At 42.2% G+C, this 21,140-nt stretch overlaps 1 protein-coding gene across 1 annotated transcript in view; it reads right to left on the bottom strand.

Annotated features, from left to right (window-relative positions):
* mvb12a (multivesicular body subunit 12A) overlaps positions 1-20,576 on the bottom strand; it is a 36,077-nt gene extending 15,501 nt beyond the window's left edge. Inside the window, exons 1-6 of the mRNA XM_039770406.1 lie at positions 20,368-20,576; positions 11,028-11,114; positions 10,746-10,832; positions 6,762-6,858; positions 2,489-2,618; positions 1,278-1,418 (exon numbers count right to left, since the gene is read on the bottom strand). Coding sequence (XP_039626340.1) covers positions 1,278-1,418; positions 2,489-2,618; positions 6,762-6,858; positions 10,746-10,832; positions 11,028-11,114 — 542 coding nt within the window. The 5' untranslated portion in view covers positions 20,368-20,576. The remainder of the gene's footprint in view (positions 1-1,277; positions 1,419-2,488; positions 2,619-6,761; positions 6,859-10,745; positions 10,833-11,027; positions 11,115-20,367) is intronic.
* Positions 20,577-21,140: the final 564 nt, after the last annotated feature.

The following is a 21,140-nucleotide window of genomic DNA, read 5'->3' as shown; positions in this document are numbered from 1 at the left end:
AAAAGAAATCTCCATTTTAAAGAATATCCAAAGGAATATTACTTTACAGGGCGGCACGGTGGCGCAATGGGTAGCACTGCTGCCTCGCAGTTAGGAGACCCGGGTTCACTTCCCGGGTCCTGCGTGGAGTTTGCATGTTCTCCCCGTGTCTGCGTGGGTTTCCTCCGGGTACTCTGGTTTCCTCCCACAGTCCAAAGACATATAGGTTAGGTGCATTGGCAATTCTAAATTGTCCCTAGTGTGTGCTTGGTGTGTGTGTGCGCCCTGCGGTGGGCTGGCACCCTGCTCTGGGTTTGTTTCCTGCCTTGCACCCTGTGTTGGCTGGGATTGGCTCCAGCATACCCCCGTCACCCTGTAGTTAGGTTATAGTGGGTTGAATAATGGATGGATATTACTTTATTTTATTGAGACTTAACTGTTCAGTTTTGAGTGCCTAACCTCTCAATAAAATAAAAACAACTTCTCATGTGTTGAAGTGGGGCAATGGCAAGTGTTGCTGCTTCACGGCATCAGAGAACCTGGTCACGATCTCCAGTACAGTATATATATAATCTCTCTCTCTGTATATATATATCTCTGTATATATATATATATATATATATATATATATATATATATATATATATATACAGTATATATATATATATAATCAATATATATATATATATATATATATATATATATATACAGTATATTAAAGTCAATGTGTATCATTTCCGAACGGCTGGACCGATTTTCATGAATCTTGGTACACAGGTTTCTCATTGGTTGACTAAAAATACTGTCGAGTAAAATCAACTCTAAACCCCCCTTCTGGGTAGGTTGGGGGGTGATCTTGCAGTCTTGTATGCATGTTATCATCCAGTTGACACTCAGAACGATCACCAAAGGGCGAACTGGAGGTGACTGCCAGCATTCTTTATGTTTGAGCCCCACCGCGCCCCTGTTGCTTTTCAAATTAAATCGAGTTGGCCGGTTCCAATTTTTCTCAAAAAATTAAAAAAAAAATCACTTTATTTTTGTATTTCAGCTAGTAGAGTTAAAAAAAAGAAAAAGTAGAGAAATGTTTTGAACGTCCCTCATATAAAGACTGAAGTCTTCCTTGTTTACCTGTCGCAGTTCTCCATGTTGAAAGTAACATTAAAGAAACTGCATCTAATAATCTCTGAAGCATTTTAGATGATTTCATTAAAATTGGGCATTAAAAATGAAATGTGTTTGATGGCAAGCATATTTTAACTTTAAAGTGGTCCAATTCTACCAAAAAGATTGCTTACCTGCTTTGTTCTTGCATAGATGAGGAGTTGCCATCAATGGCCAGGTCTTTCATGTTCACATGGATGTTACGAGGTTTAGGAAGTGGTTTTGCAATGGCTACCCTCTCCTTCTTGCACCAAATTACATACCCATTGAAATCTCTAAAGAAATAAAATGGAAATACTTGCTTTAGAGCCAAAAAAAATAAACAAAACAGAAACTGCTTCAAATGTGAGGACAACATGTGACTATGGGTCAGATGTTTAGCAAGTAAAGAGGGTGGAGTAGTGGCTCTGAGGCTAAGGATCTGCATTGGTATCCCGAAGGTTGCCGGTTCGAATCCCCGTCACTGCCAAAAGAGATCCTACTCTGCTGGGCCCTTGAGGAAGGCCTTTCAATTGCTCCAGGGGTGCTGTACAATGGCTGACCCTGTGCTCTGACCCCAAGGGGTATGCAAAAACTAACAAATTCCTAATACGAGAAATTGTATAATATATATATATAAGGCGAAATAAAGAACAAAAAAAAGGCTGGGGATACACTTGATGTGTACTGTCTATTCTTGCATGTGTACTTTAAGAAAATCTGGAGGATTCCACCAGGTGGCAGTGTGAGAAATCATTACAGGGAGAAAACAACATCCAGTTTCGCTGTGTTCTGACATGAGGGACATAAAAATTCTTTGCAAAAAGACAGTAACAGCGACACAGCTGATGGGATGCAAGACCTTTAAATGTATCGCGTCATTATGAATAGGAATATGCGATGCTTGTATTGCCTATGTGAGAAACGGATGAAGAAAAGCATCATGAATATTTTCATGTCAGCATTTAAGTTTGATGATTTGCTTCACCGCATCGAACCATTCATCAAATATTGAAGCACACAGATTTATCCTACTGTAGCCGCACTTCGGCTTGCCATTACATGTTGATAGTAAACAACGATGCAATTGTCACGTACCAAAACTTGAATGCACACACCACCCATATTTTTGCTGGTACTGCAACTCATGCATGTATCGCGCTAACTTCCTACAATACGCTCAGAAGACGTGTCAAAAGAATGCTGGGAACACATGGCAGCCATGATGTGTGCATGTAAACATTCTGAGTGTGAAGTATAAACCGGCCCCAAGTCTCCTTCATCAAAGCAATGGTGGTGGAAATTCCCTTATTTTTACTAGCAACCTAGCGTGAAGCTGCCAGAATGTGCCTTGTGGATTCCTTACCCGACACATGTGTAGTGTGGGATTATCATTTTGCTCTTCGCCGTCACTTTGATGTCCACAACGATCACATCTGCGTATGAAGCGGGCACAGGCTTTACACAGAGGCGTTTCTTCTTGGAAATTGAAGCTTCTGAAAAAGGTAAATGTGGGTAAAAGAAATTAAAACACTGCAAGCAAAGAGTCAGTTCATTTAAGGATGATAATGTTTCAAATGTGTGCCATAACCACCATTAAGTCCTTCTTATGTTTCATGTTGGTAAGAAGCTTATTTACTATTTTATCAAAGGATAGAAGGTTATTCTACATCATCATGTCATGTTATGTTCTAACCCACGTAATCCAGAGTTGGGTTACAGGGGGTGCTGGATGCCTATCTCAGCTATCAAAAGGATGCAAGGCTATCGCAGGGTGAACACACACATGCACCAAGCACACACTAAGGCCAATTTAGAGTCACCAATTCACCTAACCTTTATGCCTTCAGGACAGTGGGAGGAAACCGGAGCACCCGGAAGAAACCCACGTCAACATGAGAAGAACCTGGGATGTGAACCTCCTTGCTGTGCTGCCAGTAATTCGTCATCACCAGTTTAACTACCCATTTCCAGGTTTATCCAGGTTAGTCAGCAGCCCCTGCAAAATACTTTTCTTACACGCTTCATGGTGCACTGCATCCTTGTAGTGAGACCATTCTTTTCAAATCTTCCGACGCCAACACCAACCACCACTTCTTTGTTTTCAGTCATGTCCTCATCTTCTCCACCTCAATTATGGTGCATCTCATCACCAAATCATCCTCTGTCTTCAGCCTCTCTTTCCATTTCTCCTCAGTGCAACGCCTGTCACATCCACAGCAAGTCCTTCTCATAGCTCAGTATATCACCCTGTTACACTCCACACATCCGCCTTCATCATTCTCATCTCTGTCCTTTCCAGCTGTGCTTCATCATCTCACTCCCATAGAGTACACTGCTTAAAGCTTTCATATTCTTTTCCATTAAATACCAGAGAAACTTCTTTTAGAGGTCAGAATGGGAAGGCAGCCCTGGGAATTTCTTCCACATCTCCATCTGCACTCATCATGTCACCTAAGCAGCAGAACTTTACTAATTTCTCCAAAAAAACTTAATTTCCAATATTTAAATTTACATCTACTACATAAATTACTATATCTACTACATGATGTGAATTTCCCCTTAGGATTAATAAAGTATCTATCTATCTATCAGCATTCTGCACCCCCTCACACATGTCCTAACAACAAAGGTGGTACTTGTTGCCTGTAGACAACCCCTTGTAACACTATTTATGCAGTAACTTCTGAAAAATCGTTTTTGCTAACACCTTCGCCACTCACTCTGCATGGCCATGTGCCCACCTCTTTGCTCATTTCTGCATTTACCTTGAGACTATAGAAAAATGTATTCTTAAAATTGGTAATCTCTACGTATTAGAAAAGTATTATAAGCACATGAGAAAAGTAGGCACTATATTTTACTAAGTATTTTGATGTAAGAGTTAGGATTGAAAAGGCTTATTCCTACATTATTTTTATTATTCTCTATGAGCTAGAATCCATCAATAGTTCATTAAGCCAAAGGTTAGACGTGCAGGAGAGCTGGAGAAAGATGGGCCCCTCACTTAGAGAGGGAATGTGAACTCTTTGGCTGTAAATAAAGGTAGCAAGCGCCAACCTAGTAGGGAGTACAGGTATGCCTTGTCAGACAGGCATGAAGGACAGAGAGAGGTTTGACACCCCCTTACCTATGAAATATTAGTAGAATTAATAAGAGGCAGGATTAGAGAAGTGGAATGATAGGAGGATGAATAATGGCTTCTATGATAATAATTATAATTAACTTTTTCAGGGCTGATGTCGACTTTTGTCGAAAGGAGGAGTTGACGATGGTAATCGACTGTAAACGGTGACAAAACCAACTGTTATGTTTAGTTGATCTCTCGTTGCTAGAAAGAAAGTTAGATTCATTGGCTTGACCGAGATTCCTGCACTCGCGTGAATAGCAAGGCGCCAACAATGGCAAAAATGGCACTGACATCTGCCGAGAGATCAAAGCGGATGCGGAAAGCAAAATACTCTGCGGACGACGTTTCGCATATTCTTATCTCTGAACTGGACTATGACTTGTCGGATTTTGATACAAGTGATCGAAAATAAATCTAAGGTTCCAGCTTCAGCTGATTGGTCCCCAGCTAATTGTGGTACTGATAATGTTCGCCAGGTAGGACTGCCAGTTAACAATGATGAGAGGTAGAAACCAGATTACAATGACACTGCGACTGTGACGGCCTGGCAGCAAGCCTGCTGCACATTCTTGGCAAATTGGCAGCCACAGCACACAGCAACAGACATTTAATGTTGATTTCTGTGTGAAACCATTGCTTTTCAGAAAGTGTCTTTGGGGAAAAAATATTCAGCCCTCAAAGAGTTAATATAAGAGATGCCTAAGGCTCAGGACTCCAGTCATCTGAATTAAGACTGTATGTGCGCCGTACAATAAAGCCTGAATCTTCTGTCTGTCCTGAGACGCCGAGTGCCATCATTGGGGTTAAGGGTGCCTGTGCCAGTCTGCTTCAACAAGACCCTACACTTCCAAACTACCGTTCCATTTCAGTATCTCCTCCTTCAATTCTGCCATCAAAAGAAGAGAGTTGGCATACAAGAACTCCCAGGGCAATCCTTCAACACACATCTCTCAAATTCCCATCACTGACTCACCTTCACCTCAACACTCTCAGTAACCTCATTTTGCTTTTCTGACCACCAGTTTCCTATTCCTGAGACTAAACAGGTTTTATTGTCTAACTCTATCAGAGTATGACATGTCCTTAAGTGCTGGGATGCACGTGGTTGCTCTTCTACACACACCTTCAAGTGCTGCTATGTCTTTTTTGGGCAGCACCTGCACGGTGACGAGAACTGCACACAATACTCCAGATGTGGCCTCATATTATTTAGTTCTGATGACTCACAGCTCCCACATAAGCTAAAAACCAAAGTACCATTGTTACCTTAAGGATAAACTCCAGACGCTCACATTTTCATTGTTTGGTTTCTCATCCTGGGTATGCACATTACAGAGCCATTTTAGTGCTTAACAGCTGCAGATGCGTTTTACTTTCACATTATTGACAATGTTCTACCCCAGGATGCTTCCAGTCAGCTCTGTAGCCTTCTTTCCAATGGATGTGAAAACTCAACGTGTACTAGTTATTAAGAACAAAGAACACTCCTCGGAGTGGTTAGTGGGATGAATTTGTGATAAGATTAGTCCCATCTTTGCTTTCTCATAAAGAGGCCTCTGAAAGCATATCTTCTGAAGTTGATATATTTAGTAAGTTTGAATGTTCCTTCTAGTGCTCCACTGGCTACAACCATAAGAGTTTTATTATTTTAAATTTTCCTACACACTGTAGTTGGTTGTGTTGCCACTTGATTTATAAATACATCACTTAACTATACCAGTTAAACTGAAAATTCATGATGAGCCCAAATGTGAAAAAAAACACAACTTCAAAAATACCAATACCAGAAAGAACCAATATTTTTTTTAAGAAACATGCACCCTGTCCAGGGTTTCATCCTGTATTGCGCCCTATGCTAGCTGGGACAGGCTCCAGTAGACCCCCGTGAACCTGTTCAGCACTAAGTGGGTTAGAAAATGACCGACTGACTGACTGACTCACTCACTTGTCATAAAGTTTACCTTGTACTCAGTGCTGTCTTAATGTATGGGCACTGGGGGGCCCACGATGTTTCTGATGCCAATGTATGTTTCTATTTTGGTATCAAAACAGGATCCCCAGTGCACTACTTTGCTCAGGGGCCTATGATGCTATTAAGAAAACCCTATGACTTTGTAAGGTGACACTTTTTGCCTTGCTTTTTAAAGCCAGAACCTGCAAAGACTGGCACGGGGTTTCATGAAGCAGCAACCACACCAGTAAGTACTCAACCATACATCAATTTTTTTCTCCAGCCTTTGGAGTTTTTTTTTTTTTGTTGTTTTTTCTGTCCACCCTGGCCATCGGACCTTACTTATTCTATGTTAATTAATGTTGACTTATGTTTATCTTTTATTGTGTCTTCTATTTTTCTATTCATTTTGTAAAGCACTTTGAGCTACATTTTTTGTATGAATATGTGCTATATAAATAAATGTTGATTGATTGATTGATTGACATCCAGAAAGAATGGCAAGGGAGGTTAATAGCAACAATAAAATATAATCCAGTTTAGCGTGGTTTAACTTACTGTTTTCCAGGAATTCAGAAACGTAAGTATATCCATGAGGAATGGCTTCCTTCTCCGATATGAGCTGAATGTCACCCACCACTGTGGGACTCTGGGTCTGGAAAAATAAAATGACGGTAAATATAACTCATTTTGAAGAGAGAGACTAAAATTGTAAATGTAATTCATATTGAAAAGAATAACTAAAATATCAATAATTAACCTTATTACTTTTGTCTGCTTTTGTGGTATTAAACAAAATTAAATCTCTGCTGCACACGGAATATCCCTCTCTCCCTGGTTAAGCCAGTAATTGTTGCACCTGAAACAGTGGCATATTATAACAAAGAAATTATTTTTAAAATTCAGCATCCACTGCTTTCATTGTTTTCTTAAAAGTATACTGGACAACATAGCATGACTTAAAAAATAACAGATGCATCCATCCACAAATCCCTTATCAAAATGAGTCACATGACATCCCCAAGAGTTGTTGAACCACTGCTCTAGGAGATGTGATTTGGTCTGGTGCCTCACAGCACAGCTCTAAAATGTATTTATTGTAGTGATAGGTGTGAGATTCAGGTCTCTCCATCTAACAGCCAATAATTTAGACATTTCTCTTCACACTTTGCACCACAGCTTTCAAGTATAAGTCTAATTAATGCCACCTACAGAAGTTTAACAGTAACTCTGGTGATGGACTATGTCATGTTGTTCAGGAAGAGACACCTGGAATTGAAAGTTGTATAATCAAAAAAGCTGATCTTGCAGCATTCAAGGGAGCTCCTGAGATCAGTTAAGAGTTCATCCGAACAGTAGACTGGAACAGGTGGTCAACACAGACCTGCAGTACATAAAGGTGTACAGCAGCATCGCTCTACCATCTAAGGTGTAGTGAGAAAAGCGCTATATAAATGTAAAGAATTATTATTATTATTAGGTCCTTTATTGTGTGGAACAAGACGCCGGAGATGTTCCATACTTCCAAAATGTCCTGTTCAGTGCTGCAGTCTGCAGGGGGCAGTAGAATACCAATTGCATTACAGGACTGGCCCTGCAGTGACTAGAGACTGTGGCAGAACAGAACAAGATGGCAAAATTGGAGACCCTTATGCTCAATGCTGCCCCGAGCTCTTCATGATACATTGTCCTGGAGCACCTTTACCCACCTGCTCATTCCAACACTAATGTGGCTCTTTTTTGCCCACCGCTGCCTGTATAATGCCTCCTCCTATTATGCCATCTTCAGCAGACACACTGGTATTTGAACAGTGTTTCTTTAGGGAAACGGCACATTAAAAGGTACGCTGGGTATAAGGAGTAAAGAGTTTTGAGGCTTACACTTACGTAACAGATTTCTGAACTGTTTTGCACGATGCTTTATGTTGCTGCCGGAGCAAGCGAATTTCCCCGCAGGGATCAATAAAGTGCTATCTATCTGTCTGTTTTACTGAGATAATACATAAATTAATAGCTGCAGCTTGAAGTGTGATGGCAGTGAAATCATGTCTTATTTATGTTAGCTAAAACCCTAGCAGTGTCTGGATGGAAGAGGTTATAGTTTTATCTGATATCCGAAACTAGCACATTGAAATTCTTTGTTCTTTCCAGAAACAAAGTAAGACAAAAAGGTGAATAGATCAAAATAAAAATGGCCAATAAACAAATGTACCTACCAACAGGGACTACAGAATGCAATACAGCAATGCACAAAGGTATCATGTGGAATAACGTGCTCACGTATTAAATAGGACAATCTCGGTGTTAAAGGACAGCACTTGGATAATGTGTGACAAATGCCAATCGGTGGAGGGCTAATTATTTTGGAACCTACTGTGCTGAGGTGAGACGATGGAAAAGAGTCTGCAAGGCCATGGAAGGGACAACAGTATGCGCTTATGATGGCTGGAATCCTCAATAAACAGCACAGGCTTTATTATGAACTTGGAATAGATCTCTGTGTATGTCAGATATCAGATTTTTTTCAAACAGATGTCACAACTGCTTAATTGGTCCTTCTTTTCCACGGCTGTTTTACTGTACTACAACATGACACCACCAATCAATATTTTCTACAGCACAGTGATTTAAAAAAAAAAAATCAAGATGATCATCTTGCTTTTCTTTCCTTTCTTATCAAGTGAAGGTGTTCAAGTCTTGAATAGTGTGACCTTAACATTACGGGAACAATACAAGTCACTAGATAACTGGCGTGACAAGGCCACATGGGATGAGGGGAAAATACTAGTTAATCTTCTCTCTGGTCGGCGTCACTGTACAGTTATTCAGAGGGCTTGCAGAATTCATGCAGTCATTAGAAGGCTAAGTTGGAGGACCCCAAGTCAGGTTAACATCAAGTTGCCAAAGCAACAAAGGAAATGATGTGGCATTTCTAGCAGGAAAAATCCGGCTTTTAAGAGGGAGAATTGCAGGAGACAGAACAAGAAGGTAGCTATCTGAGATAATTAGGAAAACCCAGAAGAACTTCACGGCAGGGGCAGCTGCTGTTTGGTGGAGGAGGGAATTTGGGACTTTGCCATTCATTCTCAGGTTGACCCATCTGGTGAGTCAAACCGGTTTTTCATTTAATTAGGATAGTGCCGAGCAGAATATATACATTTGATGGCCATCATCCGATTCCAAAACCTCTGCTTCTAAAGCAGGGGTGTCCAACTCCGGTCCTGGTGGGCCGCATGTTTTTATTCGAACCCTTTTCCTAATCAGTGAGAAGTTTTCACGGCTAATTAACTCCTTTTCCCTTCCCTTTTAATAGCCCTGTTTTAAAGGATTCAGTCCTCTTGAATTGATTCGTTTCTTAATTAAATGGCAGCCAAACAGAAATGAAATGTGAAATGAGCCAACAGATGACCAGCTAAACTGGAACGTCAAACTCCTGCCAATTTCACTCTAACCAGTTTCTTAATGAGAAGCCAATTCTTGCTGTTAAATTAAAGCCGTTATTGAATATCATGACTTGTTGCTCCTCTCATTCTGCCTCAGCCAACTGTTGATTTTCTGTTTTTTCTAAGACCACCGTGAAGATGTTCTGGTGACCTGAGCAGACCAATGTGACGGAGACCTTCAGCTTTCTTTATTATCAGGTGATGTGGAGGCTTCTTTTGTGTCTCATTATTGTTTGGCTGCTCATTAAGGAAAAAGAAACAACTAAGGGGTCTGAGTCACGTCAATTAAAACAAAGGCAAAACAAGTTCACCAGCAACAAAAACGGCTCACTAATTAAGAAGCTGGTTAGAATGAAAACCTGCAGCCCCTGCGGCCCACCAGGACCAGAGTTGGACACCCCTGATCTAAAGGAAAAGAACTTTTCTGCCCTCATATCTTTAAACTGCAATCAATATACTGTAGTTTTTTTTTTTTCTTCATGTTTGTACATCCGTATTAATGGTTTTATGTGCATGTTTTGGATGGGGGAGAATTCATTAGATGGTTCAGGAGGGTATACATGGAAAGTAGGGGGTCAACGATCGTTTTCCCCGTCACCTTTTTGATAACCTTACTATAAGTAAATCATTATTGTTTGTGTAACCATTGCGAATGGTAAAACTACATTCTTTTTTTCTTGATTTACTCTTTTACCATCATTGCTTTGGGATTAGGGAGCAGGGAAACTCTGCTATAGTCTGATGCTGGCGAACGTACAAGCAACATCTTCACAATGACCAATGAATTGTAGGTGTCGCTTCTTTTGAGGCTGAACTTACAACTGTAACCAAAAGAATTGGAAAAAACCTGTGTGTCCGCTGTTGCTTCGTCGATGCTAAACAAAATGGATGGTGCTGATGAGGATCTACCAAGTCAAAAGAGCAGTGACTGGACAGGAATTGCACATCAAAGTTAAATGAACACTGCAGTAAGTGGGGTGGAGGACCTCCTGTTCACTTTAGGAAAGACACAAATAAATGAGAGTGTAATGATTTAAGAGATTAAAACCATTAAGAACATCAGCAGTGATCCTGAGTCAATAAAACTGCTTTCTCCTACCGTCATGGTGTAACAGAGGTAATAGCCTGATTTGATCCCAAATCCTTTGCCAAAGTTTGCGCTTGATCCATCATGGGTATTGGAAATCTGAATAAAGGAAGGAAAAAGTATTGTGTTAATATATAATGCTGTGAAGTACCAGAAGCTTTTCAGAATGGATGAACAAATGACCATAACAAAATGGCTCCAAAAACACAGCAGCAATTATTAAACACTCAGGCAAATAGAAAAGTGTCAGTTTATTATACTTCCACCACTCAGTTCCCTAAAGTGAACACTTACCACTTTGTAATCTTTGGGACAAGTCTGAGGATTTGACGTCCATGCCACACCAGTTAGTGGAAGAATGCTCCTGCCATGTGTTGACATCTATGGAGGAGAAGGACTGTGGTCAGCAATAACTCAAAAACTTCAAAAATAAAATGGATTATTGGTCTTAAAGTGTAAAGTAATTCATGGCACACCAAAAGTAGTTATTAACTCTTTGAGGGCTGAATATTTTTTCCCCAAAGACACTTTCTGAAAAGCAATGGTTTCACACAGAAATCAACATAAAATGTCTGTTGCTGTGTGCTGTGGCTGCCAATTTGCAAAGAATGTGCAGCAGTCGCAGTGTCATTGTAATCTGGTTTCTACCTCTCATCATTGTTAACTGGCAGTCCTACCTGGCGAACATTATCAGTACCACAATTAGCTGGGGACCAATCAGCTGAAGCTGGAACCTTAGATTTATTTTCAATCACTTGTAAATCTGAATTAGTCCAGTTCAGAGATAAGAATAAGCGAAACGTCGTCCGCAGAGTATTTTGCTTTCCGCATCCGCTTTGATCTCTCCATCTCTTTTGCCATTGTTGGCGCCTTGCTATTCACGCGAGTGCAGGAATCTCGGTCAAGCCAATGAATCTAACTTTCTTTCTAGCAACGAGAGACCAACTAAACAGAACAGTTGGTTTTGTCAACGTTTACAGTCGATTACCATCGTCAACTCCTCCTTTCAACAAAAGTCGACATCAGCCCTGAAAGAGTTAATAAGGATGACTATTAGTAGAGTTGTTTCGTCGTGTGGTGGGTGCGGGTCCCCGACTTGACTTGACTAATAGTACCTTCCATACTCTATTGGATTTTTAAGAATGCTAGTTACATACATCCATCCATCCATCACCCAACCCACTGTATCCTAATTACAGGGTCACGGGGGTCTGCTGGAGCCAATCCCAGCCATCACGGGGCACAAGGCAGGAAACAAACCTTGGGCAGGGCGCCAGCCCACCATATAGTGCATCAATAGATCAGACTGTATTTAACTATCTAACCAACAGGTTAGCAACATTAAACAGCTTTCCTTCCCAGCAATTTTAATAATAATAATAATAATAATAATAGAAGATTTTATTTATAACGCACTTTTCATTGATAAGATCTCAAAGTGCTACAACAAAAGCAATAACCACAAAATTTAAAAGTTTAAAAGACTAGATTAAATCAACAATCACAGCAATTATATGCTTTCCTAAATAAAAAAGTCTTCAAATTTGCTTTAAAAATGTCCAGGTTTTGTGTATTTCTCAGTTCAACAGGGAGCTGATTCCAGAGCTGTGGGGCAGCAGAGCAAAAAGCTCGACCCCCCATAGTACGGAGCTTAGTAAGGGGAGTATGAAGCTGCATGCTGCCAGATGATCTGAGGATCCGATTGGAAGTTTTTAAGTGAATCAAATCCTGAAGGTAAGAAGGTGCCTGGCCGTAGATACATCTGTGGGTCAGTAGAAGAATTTTGTACTCAATCCGGAAGGAAACAGGGAGCCAATGAAGTGATTTGAGGATGGGAGTAATATGTTTGAATTTCCTTACTCTTAGTAGGATTCTTGCAGCACTATTTTGGATATATTGAAGCTTTTCAGTCGCATATTTATATATTCATATTTTCAGTCGCAGCCTTCATTTACATGGTTTTAGCCAGTCACAGGCATTCAGCAGTGCTCTCCCGTCAAGCCGATCGCCTAATGTGACATACCCAACGGCTGAGACCAACTAGTCTGCGATTGGCTACGGCAAAATCAAACCCATTTTATTTTCTCATTAGTCACAGGGGCAGGATGTATACACCGGAGAGCTGATGACCAACGAACGCTCACCTGGAAGTTCAATGCACAGACTGTAGTGAGGAGGTATAAGGAAGGTAGGAGTTTTGAACCTTATAAACAGAAGAGAATCACATCTTTTCTTTTGTCTTGTGTCTTATGTAGTAAAACAGAAGGGGAGCACCAAGACTGCGGCTGAACGCACTACAGCTATTAACGTTTTACACAGCGCGGGCTCCGTCAGGCCTCATACATAGAAGAGAACCCTGAAATCCATGAGGACAGATTTAGACCATTTATGTTAGGTAGAAAGCCCAGAGTGGGCTGGGCGGTCTCGTGGTTTCGGAACCCTTGCAGATTTTTTTTCCCCCCCAAGCCCTCAGCAGTTTTTTTTTTTTTTCTGTCCTCGTGGACATCGGACCTTACTTTATTCTTTGTAACTTAGTATTATTTTTTCTTTCTTCACCTTGTAAAACACTTTGAGCTACATCGTTTGTATGAAAATGTGCTACAGTATGTAAATAAATGTTGTTGTCTGCCTGATGTCTTGTATTTTACATACCATAACAGAATAGGAAAAAATGAAATAAAGGGCAGAGACTGCTTCTGAACTTGCTGCAGCTGTTAACCCTTCATACAGCACTGGCTTCATCAGGCAACACGCTATTGGCTGTTAGAAAAAGGGGCGAGCACGACTTTGCTGAAAGAGTGGTGGTCAGTCGGTAAATGTGACATGGACTGTGATTTTCAGTCGTGTGATTAGACACAGGGGTGCGATGAGATCAGTGACTGCAACTGGCAAATCTGACATAACCCACGACAAAAAGTCTTGTAATACGACATCAGCTTTAGCAAAGTAAGTATTTGGCAAAGTACTTTGTATGTATTTTATATAAAATATGCAATATACATTTAAATGTATTGAGTTCATAAGAATCAATTATGAACACTTTGAAATCACTTGTTTTTTGTCTAGCGCCTCCTGACTCATTGGTACAAGAAAACCCCCAGACAGAATAAACCATTCAACTCGTCTTGATGTCTAGTTATGCAGGTCGTCAAGCTTTATGGGATTCACCCCTATTTCTGACTTTATAGACCCGTATTGGACCATATTTTCTGCAGAAAATTACACCCTTCTGATAAAGAGTAAATCAATAGGTGCATTCAGCAGAAATGATTTGAAGGACTTCAATTTGAGCAGGCCACATCAGCCGACCCCAGGGGGTTTCGTTACTTCTTTTCACAAAACTTTGAAAAAAATTATAGGCACATGGAGTGACACTTTACGTAATTTCGAGGTTGCTGATCACAAATATAGTCATATATTTGACTCTTTATTGGTGGTCCTAGGCTTCTAAGTGCCACTCCCAGAAGGTTAAACATAATATAAGCATGTGGGACATCGTTTTAGACTATTCTAAGGTCAGTGATTATGAATGTGATGTTATTTTTGATTTTGATCCTTTACTAGAGATCTAGCCCTGTATTGACGTCTATCAAAGGGAGAAAAATGACAAATTTCTATTACAACCAATAATCTTTAGACCTTGAACATTTAAATTGAGTACACATTTTAATATTTCAAATATTTGACATAACTGCTCTAGTCTATTATGCACTTCTACCACAGCATTACATTTCTTATGAAAAATCTGAATTTATGCTGACTTAAGCTAATTCAGACTTGTTTCTTTTATCCAAAGTGACATACCAAAGAGGTGAGCATAATCAGGCAAACGTCACTCCAGGGGGGACTGTTTAGGCACAAGAGCTACTGGATAGAGTTACAAAAATCGATCATCACATGTTATTATGAACTAGAGCAGGGGTGCCCACACTTTTTCGGCTTGCGAACTACTTCTAAAATGATCAGGTCAAAATAAATTACCTACATTAAAAATGCTATATATACGTGTATATATATTGTGAATAAGGCGCTATATAGCGCCCGACCTGGCACAGACTACGCAGAGGCACGTGTTCACACTCAAGGGCTTTTTATTGTATTTCTTCAGCCGTGGGCACACGTCTTCCCCGTGTCCCACAGGCCCAACACAGTCCAAGCACAAAAACCCACACAAACCAAACGCTTCCTTCCTCCACCACTCCTCCCAGGCAACCTCGTCCTCTTCCTCCCGATTCTGGCCCCGATTGCTGGGAGGCAGGCCCTTTTATACCCCACCCGCAAGTGTTCCAGGTGCCTGACCAGCTGCTCTTAATTGCACCTCCGGGTGGGGCTGATAAACCGTCCACCGTGGTGGCTGGTTCTCCGCAGCACCCCCTAGCGGCCACCCCATCTCCCAACCGGGCTGCTGTGGTGGACTCTATGTCCCATGGAGCCACGGGGGAGATTGAGGAGGGATTCACGGCCAGGGAGACTGCCCCCAAGCGTCCCGGGGAAGGTACTGCAATGTCCATGATGGCTCCCCCGGGACGTATGCAGCAGAGGCGTCCCGGCCGGGCATGGGACCCGCTGTCCGTCACAATATATATATATATATATATATATATATATATATATATATATACACACACACACACACACACACACACACACTCTGAGTATACTTTATACATAAAATGTATGTTGTCATACCTTGCATAACTGAACAACCATTATAGCACAATAGCAATTCAATACATTTGACTCCAAACAGGTGAAACAACTCAGGTAGGACACTATCAGCAGCCTAAAGCAAACTAACCATACTGCTCTCCCAGGGAAGCTGAAGCTCTGGTGCTTTCAGTTTGGATTGTTGCCCCGCCTCATGTGGCCAATTTCCATCTATGAGGTCACCCTATCCCATGCCAAGCGGCTGGAGAGGCTGGTGAATGCGCAGGTGCGGAGGTGGCTTGGATTACCCAGATGCCTCAGTAGCATAGGCCTATATGGCAACGGAGTGCTCTCTCTTCCAATATCAAGCCTGGTAGAAGAGTACAAATGCTGCAAAGCAAGGCTTGAAATGACCCTCACGGAATCCATAGATCCCTTGGTCAGAGGCGCTGCTCCAACCTTAGTAACAGGGAGGAGGTGGAGGCCAGGAGCAGCAGTGGCACAGGCAAAGGCTGCCCTGAAACATCGGGATATAGTGGGACAAGTCCAAACCAGCAGAGGGGGCCTAGGCCTGAGTACAACAGCCACATTGCAGAAGGCTAACCCGTTAGAACGGCAACACCTGGTGATAAAGGAGGTGTGCCACCAGGAGGATGGAGACCGATGTGCTAAGGCTGTGTCACAAGCCAAGCAAGGCCGCTGGATGAAGTGGGATGGGGTAGAGAGGAGAAAGATCACTTGGAGCGAGCTGTGGAACATAGAGTCCAATATGCTGAGCTTTACCATCAGAGCCACATATGATGTCCTGCCCTCTCCAACAAACTTGCATCTTTGGTTTGGAGAGGATCCGGCCTGTCTCCAGTGTGCTGCCCCAGCAACTCTTAAACACATCCTGGTGGGTTGCAAGACGAGCCTTACCCAAGGCAGATACACCTGGCGTCACAACCAAGTGTTGAGGAGCTTGGCAGCTGCACTGGAGATTAAGAGGGTAACTACCAACACCATACCCTTGGAAGCTGAGACTGCCTCTTGGCAACGAACATCTTTTGTCTGTGAGGGGGAGAAGCAGCCAGCCAAAAGAGCGTCTCCAGTCGCATGTCCACTGAATGCAGCCCGAGACTGGGAAATGCAAGTGGATTTAAATCAAAGACTAACTTTCCCACCTAAAATCGTAATAACAAACCTGCGGCCAGACCTGGTCCTTTGGTCTAAATCCTGTCGACGTCTGTTCATTGTGGAGCCGACAGTCCCATGGGAGGAAGCCATCGATGAGGCATTCGAAAGGAAAAAGCTGCGATATACAAACTTGGCAGATGAGGCAGAGGTCCGGGCTGGAAAGTGTCTGTGCATCCAGTGGAGGTGGGCTGCAGGGATTTTGTAGCTAGTTCCACCACGAGGGTGCTGAAGGAGGTAGGAGTCAGTGGGCAGGCTCAGCGGAAGACCATCAAGGAGCTGGCAGATACCACCATAAGAAGCAGCCATTGGTTGTGGCTGAAGCGGAATGAGACCGTATGGGCTGCTCATGGAGCCTCCAGCACGGCACACACCCAGGTCTGATCAGCCTGTGGTAAGCCGTCCTTGGGCGAGGGTGTATTGTGATAAAGGCCGAAACACCCAATGACCTCCGGGTACACAACTGATGATGTGTCGTACTGGAGGACAGTAACACTGCCAGATGAAAACCCATGAAGACACCTCCGGTCCTACCTAAGAAATCAGTGCTGTCCTGATTACAAAGGGATTAAAACATCTAGTCCTAGTAGACATACTGGTCACTACAGTATTTGGATTTAATAATTGTCATATGGGAAAAGGCTGACTCGCATAAATAAGTTTTGAATTCAGCCGAGTGAAAAATGACGGCTGTCCAATTAACTGCGATTTTAGTTCTCTCTCCTTTCTCTTTCTCAGATCGCTTTTTGGAAGGACGTCAGTTTTGTAGTTTTTATGAACAGTTCGAAAATGGCTTTCCACACTTTCCTTCTTTGGAATAGCAATGATAGATTGACAGATCAGACAAACGCACTTCGATTGTGACATTGTGAGAAAAAAATCTTCTTCCAATTCCACATTCAGCCCATACCCTCCCCAAACAATTTTTTTTTAAATCCCTTCTTTAGTCGATATAAATTGGAAGGCTAACTAAATCACAGCCAGAGTTTTGCAGTAGCTTGTGCGTTTGATCGTGAGTGCAGGATGACCAGTGTGGTAGAAGAAAGGAGATCTCAGACTGGCCACCCTGTATGTCAATCAAGTGGCAAATGCCATAGGGAGGATATATGATAGACTAACTTTTAAAAAAAAATTTTTTGAATGCAACGCGATCTACCAGCACTACCTTTGCGATCTACTAGTTGATTGCGATCGACACACTGGGCACCCATGAACTAGAGTGTTCCTAAGTCCCAGAATTACTCAAAAATGCCCACTGTGGTGTTGGGAACCTTCAAACCCTGGCTAGTTACAAAGAATCTTTATAAATAAAGCCATTTATTTTTTACACAAAATGCTCTGCAGTGCAATTAAGCTCCAAGGAGCACAAGAGGCAAAAGGAGTTGCCTGGAAAGGCAATCCAGGTCAGGTCAGGTCAGGATGGGGAGCATGCACTGGTATAGCATGTTGCTGCACCCACCCCATGACAAAACAGCTTGGAATCCTGGTTGGCATCCCCCCAGGCAAACATGCAGTCCAATTCCCCAAAGAAATGACCATCTATCTGCCACAGCCAGGTGTCACATGGGCATCCCCTAGGCCTGGTCCAGCCACTCGGATCCACAACGAGTGTCCTGTGAGCTGATTACCTTCAGGGAATCGAGCCACATGGCTGTAGTCGGTAACTGACAGTCCCTCACAATGCAGGTCATGAGCCTCACTCGGGACTCCATGAGCAATTACCCAAGGATTCTCTGAAGAGACACCAAAGGAGTCCAGTCTTCATTTCAGGTCACCCGATAGTGTCTATGTCTCACAGAGGTTTGTAAGTCATTACCAGAGGCGGGTAAGCCCCAATACACAATTCAAAGAATGATCAAACATCACAAGAGCACAAGAACAATCACAAATCTGGCAAAACACACCACACCCCGAGCACATTCAATGAACCGCAAGAGATTATGGGTTTTCCCAGTCCCTTGCAGTGATGGGCAGGTGGCCCCACCTAATGGGCAGCAACCCACAAGTCATGTGGAACATAAAAGACGAAGTACAGAAACTAAATAACCAAAAATATTAACACAAAAATCGGGAGTGGCCTCCCCTAGACTTTCGTGTATACTCAGATATGGTGATGGATATTTGAGGAGTAAACCGCAAGACAATGATTACATTTATATATTATGTACATTAAAGAACCAACGACAAATCAAATCAAACTCAGACTATGCAGCTGCATGAATAAAAAAGGTACCACGTCTGGCTAACAGAAATAGCTCAAAAGTTGACAGAAATCTACGTTTTGTACCTAATACTTGTATACAAAATTTGGTTGATGTAACTGAAAACATACACAAGTTATCGTGTTTACATACAGAGACATAATTCCAAAAATGGTATATTCAGACTCAGGGAAGTCTAAAACAACAAAATTTTTCAAAATCTCGGAATCTGATTTTTGCACATTACAATACTTAACCTACAAGAAAATAAATCAGACTCGGGAAGGTCTAAATCTTTTGAATTTTTGAATGATTACAATACTTTCCCTATACTTCATACACGAGAAAGTACAAAATGAACAAAACATGTATACACAAGTGAAGAGCTCAGAACGTAATGCAAGCTGGACTGAATTCCTTCGTTATATAAACCTAATGAATCCATCATCAGTTAGACAGGAATACATGGAACAAGAGAGTCTTCAAAAGCTTCTTATAACACATTGAGGAAGTCAGCATTTTGAATGGAGGGGGTCAGCTTGTTCCACCAACTAGAAGGTACACATGAAAAGAGCCTGGATTGAGACTTGATGGCAGACAAAGGTGGTGTCTAGGGTTACCACTTTTAATACAAAAAAATAAGGGACGCATACTGCAGCGGGGGCCATATCCCTTGGGGGCCAAGCGCAATTTCATTCTCAAATACGGGACGATTCCGTATTTTAAAGGACGGGTGGCAACCCTAGTGTTGTCACCAGATGCTGTTCAACAGCAGACTCGAGTGCTCCAGTAGGAGCATAGGACCTCACAAGTGCCAACATATACATAGGTGCTGACTTGTTAACTATTCTGTAGACATGCATCAATATGTTATCACTACTGGGAGGCAATGCAGTGATCTGAAACATTTTAAACTTTGTATTTTTTGACATTATATAACAACATTCATAACCCTGTTTGAGCCAGTTAAGGGTCACACAATACTGCCTATCCCAGTATCTCTGGACGGGATGCCAGTCCATCGTGGGGCACACACACTTCCATGATGGCCAATTTAGTGCCACCTATTAACATGACCTGACAGTGAACGGACTTGGGATTTGAACCCCGGACGGGTGGATCTGTGAAGCAGCTGTCCTGTACTCTGCTGCCTTGCCGCCCACTTTATACATCATTCAAGTCCATCGTTAGACTACTCATGTCCCCCCCCAAACGACACAACATCATTCGTTCACTTGACCATTGCCGGTTTACGTGTGTATGTTGTAGGAGCCGGCAACAACATCCAAGTTCAAAAACTACACGAAAGGAGAACCGAAAGTCCTAAACAACGATCTTGAGTCACAAAGTAAGAAAAGTCTCGTTTTTTTGTTCAGTTTGCTGACGCTTTTTTGAAGTTTATTTTTTTTTAGGCGGCACTGCCATTCGAGGGAGTGTGCGAGGTTGCAGTAGTTTCGACGATATGACAGAGAGGTGTGTGTGTGTGTGTGTGTGTGTGTTTGTCACCCGGCCTCTGTCGCGCACATTAGTTACTCAGAGTCAAAGTAAAGGCTCTCCTCGAAACCAGGAAGTTTTTTTGTTTTTTTTACTTTGTTACTTAATGCGGTACCCACCGTTGTTTCCTTCGCGCTGGATCCGATCTTGTCGTAAACTGCGATGCCAAAATCTCTTAAACGTTTTCCTCAAACAGTCCCCTTTCCTTTTTTGTCCCTTGGTTGTCTCTGTTGGATGTCCTCGATGTACCGCTTCTGTAGGTGCAACTACCTGGTCACACTTTTTTTTATTCGGGGGTGGGCTGTTCAAACTTTGACGTGGAAACCGGAAACAGTCATTAAAAACTGCAAAGTCCAGGATGCTCTATTTCGAGCATGCGCAGTAACCGTCTAAAACACGCGCGCAAGATAATGGACTACAATTCCCAAACTCCATTTGTGCAAAAGTTTAATCCAGTTTACCCGGTTAGATTACGTTTATTCCGGTGGGCTGGCGCCCTGCCCGGGGTTTGTTTCCTGCCTTGCGCCCTGTGTTGAGAGGGGTTTGGCTGCAGCCACTGTGGAGCCTCTTGTCTGTGTTCGCTAGGATTGGCTCCAGCAGACCCCCGTGACCCTGTAGTTAGGATATAGCGGGTTGGATAATGGATGGATAGCGTTTACTACATGGTGGCGCATAAATGATTTTTTTTATTGGTAAACCTCTACAGTTTATTTAAACTACGGTGGCCAAATGCTGCAACAGATTTTGTATTCAATATGGTTTGTTCCAGCTCGTGTACGATGTTGTATCTGTCTTAGTGTCTATATTACATTTTGCCTGAAGATGTGGCCTGAGTTTTCTCGAAAGCTTGCATATTTATGGCAAGTCGAAATAACATTTGGAGATATCTCAA

The sequence above is a fragment of the Polypterus senegalus genome, chromosome 12 (genome assembly GCF_016835505.1).
Source record: "Polypterus senegalus isolate Bchr_013 chromosome 12, ASM1683550v1, whole genome shotgun sequence".
Lineage (NCBI taxonomy): Eukaryota > Metazoa > Chordata > Cladistia > Polypteriformes > Polypteridae > Polypterus > Polypterus senegalus.
The sequence above is the reverse complement of the archived record's forward strand: the minus strand, read 5'-3'. Positions and strand labels throughout refer to the sequence as shown.